At 46.0% G+C, this 12855-nt stretch overlaps 1 protein-coding gene across 14 annotated transcripts in view; it reads left to right on the top strand.

The window, feature by feature from the left end:
* Positions 1–11942, top strand: part of SRRM1 (serine and arginine repetitive matrix 1) — a 16955-nt gene extending 5013 nt beyond the window's left edge. For 2 of the 14 annotated variants that reach the window (XM_085559565.1, XM_085559578.1), the window contains 15 exons: positions 454–624; positions 822–934; positions 1376–1576; positions 2032–2235; positions 2767–2871; positions 4368–4639; positions 4776–4856; positions 5184–5270; positions 5897–6035; positions 6268–6309; positions 7909–8013; positions 8517–8978; positions 9957–10134; positions 10588–10782; positions 10959–11942. In XM_085559565.1, coding sequence (XP_085415691.1) covers positions 454–624; positions 822–934; positions 1376–1576; positions 2032–2235; positions 2767–2871; positions 4368–4639; positions 4776–4856; positions 5184–5270; positions 5897–6035; positions 6268–6309; positions 7909–8013; positions 8517–8978; positions 9957–10134; positions 10588–10782; positions 10959–11063 — 2460 coding nt within the window. In that variant the 3' untranslated portion in view covers positions 11064–11942. The remainder of the gene's footprint in view (positions 1–453; positions 625–821; positions 935–1375; positions 1577–2031; positions 2236–2766; positions 2872–4367; positions 4640–4775; positions 4857–5183; positions 5271–5896; positions 6036–6267; positions 6310–7908; positions 8014–8516; positions 8979–9956; positions 10135–10587; positions 10783–10958) is intronic. The other 12 variants (XM_085559575.1, XM_085559579.1, XM_085559567.1 and 9 more) reach the window with 11 other exon arrangements.
* The last annotated feature ends 913 nt before the right edge of the window (positions 11943–12855 follow it).

Raw genomic sequence — 12855 nt, 5'->3', positions numbered from 1 at the left:
GAGAGGGATTAGCAGGCTGCCATCTCCAGTGCTAGGCACTGACGCAACTTCTGTCCCTTGTGCAGATGAGAGATTTCCAAGCAAGCAGAATCAAAACCACCAGGAAAATTATGTTTAGAACATAATTCTGAAATCTCGTAGCAGCATTGTAATGGTGTGTTACATTAAAGGCCCCTGATTTCCTGTAGAGCAGCCACATGGTCCAAAAACTTACACAACCCACAAAGGATTAACAGGCCTTTCTGAATATTTATGGTAAGGCACAAAAAGAAAAAAAAATAATAGTACAATAGACTTACATTGATGAAAAATGACTAGGGAAAGATTTTTTTAAAGTAGTTTTTGAGTGTATATGTATTTTAGCCCCCATGGTAGTTTTAATTTAAGTTTAATATGGACTGTCTGTTGTTTTTTCAGATAACCGGTTTGTCTTCCTGTCATATCTCTTTGCAGAACCCAGATTCCAAAATGATGCAAATCAACCTGACTGGTTTTTTGAATGGGAAAAATGCTAGGGAGTTCATGGGAGAACTGTGGCCACTGCTATTAAGTGCACAAGAAAACATTGCTGGTATTCCAACTGCATTTCTGGAACTGAAGAAAGAAGAAATAAAACAACGGCAGGTAGGATTCTTTTAAATGGAATTGTGGCTGAGTTGCGAGCATGGGGCTGTTCCAGTGGACATTTTGGGATCAGCAGAACTCTGCTGTCTGGTCAAAATGTTCCAGTCCTGAAGCAGATATTTGCTGGTGTTGGACATGCATATTTGATAAGGTCTGTGTGCTGCCTCTGAGTTAAGTGCTGATATTTGGTTGCACAGATAGAACAGGAGAAACTGGCTTCAATGAAGAAACAAGATGAAGACAAAGAGAAGAGAGATAAGGAAGACAAAGACAACAGAGAGAAAAGAGACAGATCCAGGAGCCCAAGAAGGTAATGAAAATGCACAGGCTGCATATCAGGAGCAGAGGGAGGACACGAGGCAGAGAATAATTAATTGAGCTGTGGAAATACTCCCCTTAGCTATTGTAGCAGGCTGGCCTGACCTACTGCTGGACAGGAACTGCAAGTAAACCAGAGCAGCTCTGACAGGGCTGTTGTTTTTAGTGGTTTATCTGTTCCAGGCTTTGTTAGCTTTAGTTTTGAGGGAGTTGGGATTTTTGTTTGACACTTTAATTTGTCTGTCTGTCAGTCAGCAGCAGAAAGGCAGTGCTGTGTGTGTTTGAACGCTGCAGGCGGTGCTGGGTGTCCCTGGGTGCAGGGGCTCTGGGCTGGGCTGTCCCTGGGTGCAGGGGCTCTGGGCTGGGCTGTCCCTGGGTGCAGGGGCTCTGGGCTGGGCTGTCCCCGAGCTCTGAGTGCCCTGTCTCTCCCCAGACGCAAGTCCCGCTCTCCCTCCCCGCGGCGGCGGTCGTCGCCTGTGCGCCGCGAGCGGAAGCGCAGCCACTCCCGCTCGCCCCACCACCGCACCAAGAGCCGCAGTGCCACCCCTGCCCCCGAGAAGAAAGAGGCCACTCCTGAACCAGAGCCCTCCGTGAAACCAAAGGAGACTGTTGTGCAAGAGGCAACTTCAAACAGGTGAGAACTCAGCGTGTAGAGCCATGTATTGCCTTAAAAAATGGAATTATTATTCTGATACCTCACTGGAGCTTGGCTTGGGCAATGCCTGCTCCTCCTGTGCCCCTGCAACAGCCTGTGCATTTATTTTAGAATCTTCAGTGAGATTTCTTTGCTCTGTGTAGAATTCTAAGTGCTTTGCTGCCACTCTAGTTTCATTGTCCTTCTCATCATTGACACTTGTGAAAATGTCGTCTTGACTTCCAACTGGTTGTCATCACGTAGCCTCTATGTTATTTATTCTCCTTTTTGAATCATTGTAACACATTCTAACTCTTTCCACAGTTCTGGAGCAGTTTGTCAGAGAATGGGCAGGAGAAAGTTTGTTGTAGGGGAATATCTTGGCAGCTTCTGAAATGTTGCTCTGCAGGCTGTGGTTTGTATATGCTTACAAATTAAGTCCTTATTTTTAACAGTGATGTCCCAAAAGCTCCTAAACCTGAACCACCTGTACCAGAAACTAAGGAAACGTCACCAGAACGTAATTCAAAGAAGGAGAGAGAGAAGGAGAAGGAGAAGACTCGTCAGAGATCCCCAACTCGGTCCAAGTCCAGGTCAAGGTCCCGATCCCGTTCTCCATCTCATTCTCGACCCAGAAGGCGCCATAGATCACGGTCAAGGTAGGGCTTCAGTTGCTGATTGTGAAGCTTGAGAATATTTTCTGCTGAAGGTGCCACTTAATGTTCTTGGTTAGTGATGTTTTTAGAGGTGTTGAGCTGTGGATGTTTTGGGCCAAATAAGAAGGATGCATTTGGTGTACAAATGTGTTTGGGAGTGTTTTATATTGATTTATGAGAAGATGCTCACAGTGACCAGCACTGATCAGAGAAGGAATTGAGCTGCTTAATATTGATAATGAGAATTGTATAGCCTTTCTTTAGGACATGGGTTTGATGCTGAAAGTGCTGTAAAATACTTCCTTTACCTCCTTTTTGTATTATTCTACTACTTAATAGAGAGATGTTGTTAAACTTCAAAGCCCTGATCGTGTCTGTACATTTGGCATCCTCACCTAAATACAGCCTTAATACAATGCACTTGGAGAAAAGCAGCTGTGCACTCAGTGCCCGAGCATAGATTTCCTCAACTATGGAAGTTAGATAGTTGCTTTTCACTGGAATTTCTGATTGTGACACCTCTTACTCCCCTAGAAGGCGACCCAGCCCGCGGCGTAGGCCGTCCCCGCGCAGGAGGAGCCCGCCCCGGAGAATGCCTCCCCCACCCAGGCACAGGAGGAGCAGATCCCCCGTCAGGCGGTAAGAGCCCTGCTTTTTGAGACAGCTGGAGGTGCTAAACCCACAAAGTTAAAGGGAGCTGTAGCTGTGTTAGCAAAATTCCCTCGTTCATGTCACCTTAGCACTGGCAGGTGTGTGATTAGAGTGATGGAAGAGCTGCAGTGTCACATTTCCTAAGTGTGTTGTGGGGGAACACAGTTGCAAATGTGAAATTATTTCTTCTGAGTTATGGTAGTGATGAGAATTCCACCTTTTTGAAAAGTGGCAATTTCAGAGCTTTTTTTCTTTTTTGCTTCTTCAAATGGTTCTGAGTAGCTCCCAGTACAGGCTGACATGATCTCTTAGGGCTTTTTTACTTAAGTTTTAGTATTTTTCTTTCCTGACTGGGGAAAAAAATGAGAACAAGTTGGGAATTTTACTCGTTGGGAATTTTTAATGATGACTTGTATTTCTAGCACATAAAATTAAATTTGGACTTGAAATATGTTTCATGTTCTCTTACTTAAGATTCTTCAAGATTTGCCCTCTGGTGTTGAAATGCACATTTTTCACAGCATAAGAATTGCTCTAGAGGCAAAGCTCTTAGCTGCCTTGCAAAGTAAATGATGTGCTTTTGGCAGTGTCAAAATAGACATTTGTCTTCATGGAGAGAGAACAGATTCTGATCCTTTTCATAGGAAGAGAATCAAAGTGGTGCTTCTTGTGTACAGCAGTTGTTTTTGAGGAAGCAACACTTTCTTTCTGTGACAAGGTGATGACTATTTCCTGAGTTTGTCAATATGTTCATTTCACACAGTTACTGGGAAAACTGTGAAAAGTATCGAACATGTATGTTGCAAAATGTACAAGAGCACCCTTTCAGCAAATGTTTATCTCACTCAAGGTAGGGTTTCTTTTTTCCAGGTTCTCAGGAATTCTGCAGCCAAAGGTGGATTCTGCAGGTACACAATTGCAACAGAACTTGCCACAAATTTTGCCGCAGAATTCTGAGGCCCTGCCTTTTAAATTTACAAAGTAAAGATGAAAGACTAAAACATAAGGATGGATAGATCGATTTTGAATTGTTAAGTTGTTAAGTTGTCTGAAATTTTCACCTCCTGGTGTAAAACATTTTAGTGTCCTTGCACACTAAGCTCTTACCAGATCTGCTCTGGAGATCATTAAGTCACGTATGCTAACACAGACAATTCTCTTAACCACCCAGAAGTTAGAGAGCCCAACCAAAACTAATTGTGTCCAGGGGCAAAGCTTAGCTGTAGCCTGTAGATTGACAGAAAGCCAGTAAAGGTGACACTAACAATTTTTGCTCACAGTTGTAGTTAAGAATAACTGTGAAAGATTGGTCGTTATCCTCCTCTTCTCCAAACCGAGTGTTGCAGGCAGTCCACCATGTTTGGGAAGTGCTGTTGTCTGTGGCTCAGTGTCTGTGCTTGCAAACAACTGCAGTTCTTTGTTTTTTGTGCTGAGATGTTCCCCGCTGTGGCCGGGCAGGACCTGATGTGGGCTTTGATTTGCAGGAGAAGACGCTCCTCGGCCTCGCTGTCCGGCAGCAGCTCCTCCTCGTCCTCGTCGCGCTCCCGCTCTCCACCAAAGAAGCCTCCCAAGAGACCCGTGTCCAGCCCCCCCCGCAAAACGCGCCGGCTCTCCCCCTCGGCCAGCCCGCCCCGGCGCCGCCACCGGCCCTCGCCCCCCGCCAGCCCCCCGCCCAAGCCCCGCCGCTCGCCCACCCCCCAGCAGTCCAACCGCGCCCGCAAGAGCCGCGGCTCCGTCTCGCCCGGCAGGGCTTCAGGTGAGGGACACCGTGGCGGCTCAGCTGCCGCTCGGGGCTTCTGTTCCATCAGAGAGCCCGTGTGCGGTTTGTAGGGACAGAAGGGCGTGAAGGAGCGGTGTGAAGTGTGGCTGAGCTGTTCCGTTTTGTCTTGTAGCACCCAAACATAAGAGTACTGAGAAAAGAGAGTCTCCTTCGCCAGCGCCCAAACCCAGGAAAGCAGAATTGTCGGAATCAGGTACGGCTCTGGCTACCCAGCTCTGCTTCTGGGTGTGGGGTTTTTGTCAAAAATACTCGGGCAGTGAAGTGCTGGGCCCTCCTGGAAGTCTAGCATTGAAATCAAGAGTTTTCAGGACTCCAAGGGTGATCACTCCTGCTGCCTCAGTCTATCCAAGATTGCTTGGGATGGAAGTTCAGCTACAGCATTCCAACCTTATGTTATCTTAAGATTTGAGTGGAGGAAAACCCCATACCTGATGGTCTGCTCTCCATAACTTTGCTTCTGCCTGCATAAGGCAAATCTGTATCCTTGTTTTAAGTGCTCTGTCCTTGTGTGTCCTTTCAGAAGAAGACAAAGGAGGCAAAATGGCTGCAGCAGATTCTGTCCAACAGAGACGCCAGTACAGGAGGCAAAATCAACAGTCTTCATCTGGTATGGAGCAAAGAAGTTCCCTAAAACTGGGTTGTAGTTTCCTTTTGCAGGAAGTAGCTTAAGTTCAAATACAGATTAAAACTATTTGCTCTGTGCTCTGCAGTGCTATTGTAAACTTAATTACAGATTTGCCACTCATAATGAGGTCACTAATTATTGCTCAGGAGGAATAAAAGTATGACTTTTAAAGGTCATTACATCTTTTGTTAATAGGTTTACGTCTTTAAAATTGCGCTTCTAAACTCTCACAAATGTTGTAAGCACACAGAAATGTGTGCTGTGGATTACATCATCTGTCCTTACTTTGGACTCGTTTATGCTTGAGATCAGTAAATTCACCTGGATATTTTTGTCACGTTGTTTCAAAAAGTAGCTGCAGTTCACCTTTTAAATTATCTGTCTAGCCAGATTTTATGGGAACAGTTAGATCATTGCAAGTATTTTTACCCTTCCCCAGTAGATTTATTTATCACTTAAGTTCAACCAACACCTTCAGTTGATCTGCTTTTAAATTTCGGGTTCTCATTTTGCGGGAGATGACGTTGGTTTGAACTACAGCCTTACCCTGTCAGTAATCGGTGTCACAAGGATCATTTTCCAGAGAGTGATTGTTTCTACATTTGCAGATTCTGGTTCTTCATCTTCCTCAGAAGAGGAGAGGCCCAAGAGGTCGAACGTGAAGAACGGGGAGGTGGGCAGGCGCCACCGGCACTCGCACTCACGCAGCCCCTCGCCCCGCAAGCGCCAGAAGGATTCCTCCCCTCGGTAACTGCCTGAGCTTAGCTCATGCCTTCTTGTTATTTCATGTCTATCTCTGCAACTCTCACCAAACACACATCAAGTCATGCCCACTCTGCCCAGTCTTATTTCAAGGTTTTCTTCCCATTACACTCATTTGGCAAAAATTGTTCTGACCTTTCTTTGATCGTGTTCATTTTTGCCTCAGATCCGTGGCAGATAGATCTGTTTTGTTTTGTTTTCCCTCCACTGCTCTCAGGATGCAGATGGAAAAGAGGTGGCAATCACCAGTGATGAAAAGGTTGGTTAGAAATTCATCTCTTAAACAGGCTGTCATTTATTTTGGCATGGATAAGCATTTGCCATGCTTTTGTCCTTTAGATTTGCACACTCCAGTAAGGGAAATTCAGACTGATGTGCTCCTTCATGTGTTGGACCGGGAATCATTTCACTGGCAAAAAGAGAAGGAACAGCACCTACTCTGTGTCCTCACTGTTCACCCCTTGTTAATTCACATCAGCCTGTGACATCAATAACTTTGATGTTACATCCCACTGATGCCTGAAAACAGCTGAACACTTGTGTTCCTCAGGAGCTCCTCGCTCCAGACGCCCAGCTTTGGGTGAGCAGTGGTGGGTTCCTGCTGCCACTGACTCAAAACCCTCCTGCATACTTGCAACAAGCAATTAAGATCCTGATCTTGTGGGTCAGAGATGATTGGAGTTTTCAAAACTCATTCCTCAGTTCATGAGATATTTGGAAATACTGGAAGTAGAGGATCAGTGAAACAGCAGTGACTTTTTTATTTGTGACACTTTTTGCTCTCTGTTGATCTAGAAATTTAGAAAGGTGCAGGAAGCTTGATGGGCTTATTAATTGGATGTAATGACCCTTGAGCAGGCTGTAATTAAGCCCTGGCTAGCAGATACTCACAGCACACATCATGATGTAGGAGATAAGGATGATTCCCTCACCAATGCAGACCTTCCTAATTATGGACCCTGTCAAACATTTCTATGGAAAACAGGTTGGGATTCAAAGGCTTTGATCTTGTTTTGCAACACACTGAATTCACATACTGCCTGTTGCATAAATACATGTTTAATTAGGACACTTAGTACATTTGAAGACTGGGGGTTTTTTGGATCATAAAAGAACATGGTATTTTGGAGCAAACTCTTATCTATAAAAGTGTGTTTCATTGCCTTGGAGAACAATACCCAGCATATTTGAAATCAGATCTCACTTAATGTAAATGAGCTGCTTTGCTTTTTAATTGCTCTCAATTTTATCTTAATTGCTTTTTTTAAAAAAAGAAATATTTCACTTTACCAATATTCCTCTCCTTTAAAATTCTATGCAAGAATGTGTTGGATTAAAATTCCCCCTTCCAGAAGTCTGTTGTAAGCCCTGCAAAGCAGAAAATGGCTCATTTGGTGAACAGTTTTAATCCAGAGAGCTGCAGTTTAGCAGCTAGTGTGGTTTTTTTCACTGCATTTCAAGAAATAAATAATTTTGGATTTCAGATGGAGCACAGTTTCACATTGTGAAGAAAATGAACTCCACCCAAGGCAAAATCAACATGTGATCCATCACTTATTCCAACCATTTGGTCTTTTCTCTGGCTACAAGGTAGTGATGGATCAGGTTGTGCAGATGTGGAGTTGTGTCCTGGCTGATGTGGTGGGCTCATGGTCACAGTCAGACACCTGTGGTGGGCTCAGGGTCACAGTCAGACACTCGCCTTCAGAAAGATTGAAGTACATTTCTTTCCATCCGTGCTCCCAGTAGAATTCCATTTTAAGGTGCATGAAGGAGCAGATTTTGTGTAGTGGAAGCAGAGCACGGAGCAGCTGGTGGCTGAGCTGGCAGTTTCCTGACCAGTGCCTGTTTTCTGCAGCAGGAGGAGGAGGAGCCCCTCGCCGCCCCCCGCGCGCCGGCGCCGCTCCCCTTCCCCGGCGCCGCCGCCCCGGCGCCGCCGCTCCCCGTCCCCGCCTCGCCGAAGGTACCGCACCGGGCATCCCTGCCTGCCCTGGCCACGGGGAAAGGGCTCTGCTCCCAGTTCCTGCCTCACTGGGAAGCTGCGGGGGCTGTGTTGTGCTGGTGAGGTTGGGTGTGGCAGGTGCATGGCCTGGATGTCATTGGGCTGCTGCTGGAAATGCTGAATCGGAATCACAGAACCGTGGGATGGTTTGGGTTGGGAGGGACCTTAAAGATCATCCAGTCCCACGCCCTGCCATGGGCAGAGACACCTTCCACTAGCCTAGGTTGCTCCAAGTTTTGTCCAGCTTGGCCTTGGACACTCCCAGGGATGGGGCAACCATAACCTTTCTGGATACCAATTAAAGAGTTTTATTTTAAACTCTTACAACCTCTAAAGAATTCCTGGTTAAATTTTGAGAAGTTTAAAGAACTCTAGAAGCCTTTTCCCCCTCTTTGGGTGCACTGCACGCACTGCTAACTGTTTGCCATGCCTGGGTGGCCCCTGAACATTTGTTTTCTTTGCAGGTCTCCATCACCACCCCCGCGCAGACGTTCTCCCTCTCCACGGAGATACTCCCCCCCAATCCAGAGGCGATATTCCCCATCTCCCCCTCCCAAGAGGAGAACAGCTTCTCCTCCTCCCCCTCCCAAAAGAAGGGCCTCCCCTTCCCCGCAGTCCAAGCGCAGAGTCTCCCACTCCCCACCGCCAAAGCAGAGGAGCTCCCCTACTGCTAAACGGCGCTCCCCTTCCGTATCTTCCAAGCACAGGAAGGGGTCTCCTCCCAGCAGATCCAACAGGGAAACACGTTCTCCACCACAAAACAAAAGGCATTCACCTTCACCACGGCCTCGAGCTTCCCACCCCTCCTCCAGCCCTCCGCCGCCGCGCCGCGGAGCGTCGGCATCGCCGCAGAGGAGACAGTCACCCTCACCCAGCAGCAGGCCCATCAGGAGGGTGTCCAGAACGCCAGAACCCAAGAAAACAAAGTAAAAAACCCCACCTTGTCTGCTCTGGGGTTGATGGGGGGGTTGTCGTTTAGTTGTAATGCAAAGAAAGTAGTTAAGCAATCCTAGAATCCCGGAGTGGTTTGGTGGGAAAGGACCTTAAAGCCCATCCAGTGCCACCCCTGCCATGGCAGGGACACCTCCCACTGTCCCTGCTGCTCCAGCCCTGTCCAGCCTGGACTGCCAGGGATCCAGGGGCAGCCACAGCTGCTCTGGGCACCTGTGCCAGGGCCTGCCCACCCTCACAGGGAAGAAGTGTTTCCCAGTATCCCATCTAACCCTGCCTCTGGCAGTGGGAAGCCATTTCCCCTTCTGCTGCCTGCATAAAAAGCCCCTCTCCCCCTCTTTATGAAACCCTGGAATGCTGCCACGAGGTCTGCTAAGATCCTTCCCTTTAATTGCTGACTTTAAAGAAAACTTAACTTTGTCTTTAAACCTAACTGTGGAATGGGACCAACACTTCTGATTAGCTCAGAGATAATTCCATAAGTGACCATTCACAATAAACTGCTAAAATTGTAAATATTTTTGTCTTTAGTGAGATGCTGCTTTTCTGAGCAGACTTTGAGAAGTGTGGTGCATGGCTTATGAATTTTTTCAGAAGGAAAATGTAACTGAATGGAAAGACTTGCACAATTAAATAGCATTGCTGTTCTCTTGATATTTAATGTGATTATAACTTAGTTAAACCAGAAAGGCAGCCATCAGTTCTGAGCAGCAGCAGGGCTGTTAACAGCTCTTTGGGCTGCATTATCCCTCTGCATTATGGATCCACTCTGCTACTGGATTGTTTTGCTTTTTTTAATCACATCAGCAAAGCAATTAGTCTATTTATTTTAAAATCAGTTTAAATCATCTAAGTGCAGCCTGACCAAGTTAAAGCACAGGTGTTCATTTGGCTCTTGTGTTGGTATTCCCTTGTTCTGTCTCACCTCTGACTGTGACTCTTGTGATCCCCAGGGCTTCCACCCCCAGCCCCCGGCGCGTGTCCTCGTCCCGATCTGCATCAGGGTCACCTGAGACAGCTCCCAAAAAACACCAAGGACCTGCATCTCCTGCCCGCTCTCGCTCTCCTTCTGCAAACTGGTCACCTGCAAAAAAGGCCAAGAGCCCAACTCAGAGCCCATCACCTGCCAGGGTATTTGTCTGCTCATGAAGCAGAGCTGCTTTTGGTTCTGGGACAGGCTCTGGTTGGGAAGGCTGAGCTGCTGAACAGCCCCAGAGTTGTTCACAGAGGGGGAAACTGCTTGGGGTCATTCTTTATAGCTAAAAACTTCTAAAAATAATACATAACATAATTTTTTCAAACTTAACATCTCCAGGTGCGAAAGAAAATTATGTTCTATAAAAAAATCGGACTTCTGTCCCATTTCATGAGTGTATATGAGTTTTATGGTCTACAAAGGAGGGGGGCTTATTTATAGTCAGTATCCTCTGTCAAACTCAGAGTATTCCCAGTGGGAAGAGAACAGATTGTTTGGTATCTTCACCTCCTCTTCTGAGGTGTTTCCCAGGGGCAGTTCCATTCTTTGCCAGAGAAGTTTGAAGCCTTAGAGATGAGTTGTAACATCTGTTGAATTATTTATTACAGAATTCAGATCAAGAAGGTGGTGGCAAGAAGAAGAAGAAAAAGAAGGATAAGAAGCATAAAAAGGATAAAAAGCACAAGAAACACAAAAAGCATAAGAAGGAGAAGGCAGCTGCAGCTGCAGTAGCCGCTGCTGTGGCTCCAGCAGACACCACCTCAGCACAGGGAGACCAGGAAGCAGAGACAGAACCCAAAAAGGTGAGGATTTGGGACTTTGTAAAGGGCGGGTCTGCACTGCTTTGCTGATGTTCTGACTGCCCTAATTCCAAAGTGAGATTTGGGGGGTGTGATTTCATGTGGGGATTTCAGTGCTGGGAGGGCTCAGCCTGGCCAGGCCTGGGGTGTTTGAAACAGCTCTCTGTGTTTGTTTGAAGGAGACAGAAAGTGAACCCGAGGACAACCTGGATGACCTCGAAAAGCACCTGCGGGAGAAGGCCCTGAGGTCCATGAGGAAGGCGCAGGTGTCCCCCCCCTCCTAGGCCAACCCTTTGATATAATGTACATTTTATTTGGTTTGTACTCAATTCAATTTCAAATTGCTAAATGTGTTTGAGCTTTAGAATATAACATTTGTTGTAATAATTGCTAGGTTGAGGTTCACCATGTACAAAGGGCATGGATTTACATTACAAAAGGTGTCCACAGTGTACTAGTGACATTCTTTCATTGACAGCATAATTTCATTTAGAGTGAGACTTTAGAAGCAGTAGGAATTTGTTTTGGAGGTTTGAAACATGACCGTCAGTTCCCTCGTTTCTTTGAAATCCAGCAGAGCCTTGAGCAGAATTTGTGAGGGGCTCATTTGACTTCCTTTGTATCACTTACATGATGCTACTAACCTTTGTGGTTTGTAGGCTTGCCCAGGAGTAAAACCACTGCAGAATTCAAGAAGTACATCTCTATTTTAATGCTTTCTACTGTTGCCTGTATAGTCTCCATTAAAGCCAATCAAGAATAGCAATTTAGAGTGGTACATAAATGAAAGCATGTTATTTACCAGGACACTGTGGGTTTATATTGATGTAACATGTTGATTTGGAACACTGGAATTTCATTTGTATTTTTATGTTCTTTTTTTAAAGGGCAGTTTCCATGATCAGCAGACCCAGAAAAAAAAAATAATTCCTTCAGTTCCATAAATTTTGTTTGTGAGCTGTCGTTGCCCCATTCATAAATCTTGTCTCGTTACGGTTCTTCAGAATGGTCTGAGCAACTTTCAGAGCTGTGTTCTTTGAAAGTTTAGAGGAACCTGAACTTTGGATATTGTCATGTTTTCACTGTTCTTTGTTTTTGTTTTTTTAACTAAAGCTATATAAAGCTTGTGGATTAAACAAAATAAATTTCTAAATTTAAACAGATGTTGGCTATTTTTATCTGGACGTTTACATTTGCTAATCAGCTTTGTTTTGTGCAGGGTTAATGGCTGCTCAGAGATGAGAAAGTGTTTGATCCACTGTGCTGGCTCTGGAAAAATTGGGGCTTTTAACTGGCCTGGTGGAGCAGGAAAAACCCTTTAATTAGTGATGCTCCTGTGGAGTTCTTGTCAAGCAGGAGTCAAGCAGCCGTACCTGGGCAGTGCTCTGAGAGGATGGAGAAGCTCAAACTCGACATTCGCTGTGAAAATTGCTGGTCAGAGCAAGTAAAGTGTTTGAAGGCTCTGCAGGAAATGAACAGCAGGTTTGATTAACTTGGAGAAGGAGCTGCAGTGGTGTGAGAGCTCTTCTGAGGAATCCTGGGGGCTCCCTGCCTTTCCATAATCATGGAAACACAGAGTGGGAAGGAACCTTACAAAGCACCCAGTTCCAACCCCCTTTTAATCCCTGGAAACTTGCTGGGTTGCTGCTGTGGAATTCTTGTAAAAACTCCAGCTGTGTTTGTGAAATGAACTCAGTTCTGAAGCCTGAGGTTCTTCTGGAAGGTGCTTTTGAATTATTTTAGTGCTGTAGCTGCAGTAGCTGTGATGTACACAGTGAAGTGTGCAGCTTGGTGAGTCTGTCCTTGCCCTTGTGCAGGGTCTAACCCGAGGCAGGGCTGCTCCAGGTCCTGGCTGGGAGGGGAGGTTTCAGAGCAGCTCCTCCTGCACTTCCCTCTGTGCTGAGCCTTTTGTTTCGTCACACAAATGTCATTGTGTGCTCAAGTGCTTGTAAACCTCCTCCAGAGCTGGAATGCTGAGGATCACCTGTTACTAAAAATGTGTGATAAATTCCAAGAAGCTTCTGGGCAGAGGCATTTTACAAAGTCCATCTGGGTGAATTTGGTGCTTGTGGAGCC

Source organism: Lonchura striata, chromosome 23, assembly GCF_050655825.1.
Source record: "Lonchura striata isolate lonStrDom1 chromosome 23, ASM5065582v1, whole genome shotgun sequence".
Taxonomy (NCBI): Eukaryota; Metazoa; Chordata; class Aves; order Passeriformes; family Estrildidae; genus Lonchura; species Lonchura striata.
The sequence above is the reverse complement of the archived record's forward strand: the minus strand, read 5'-3'. Positions and strand labels throughout refer to the sequence as shown.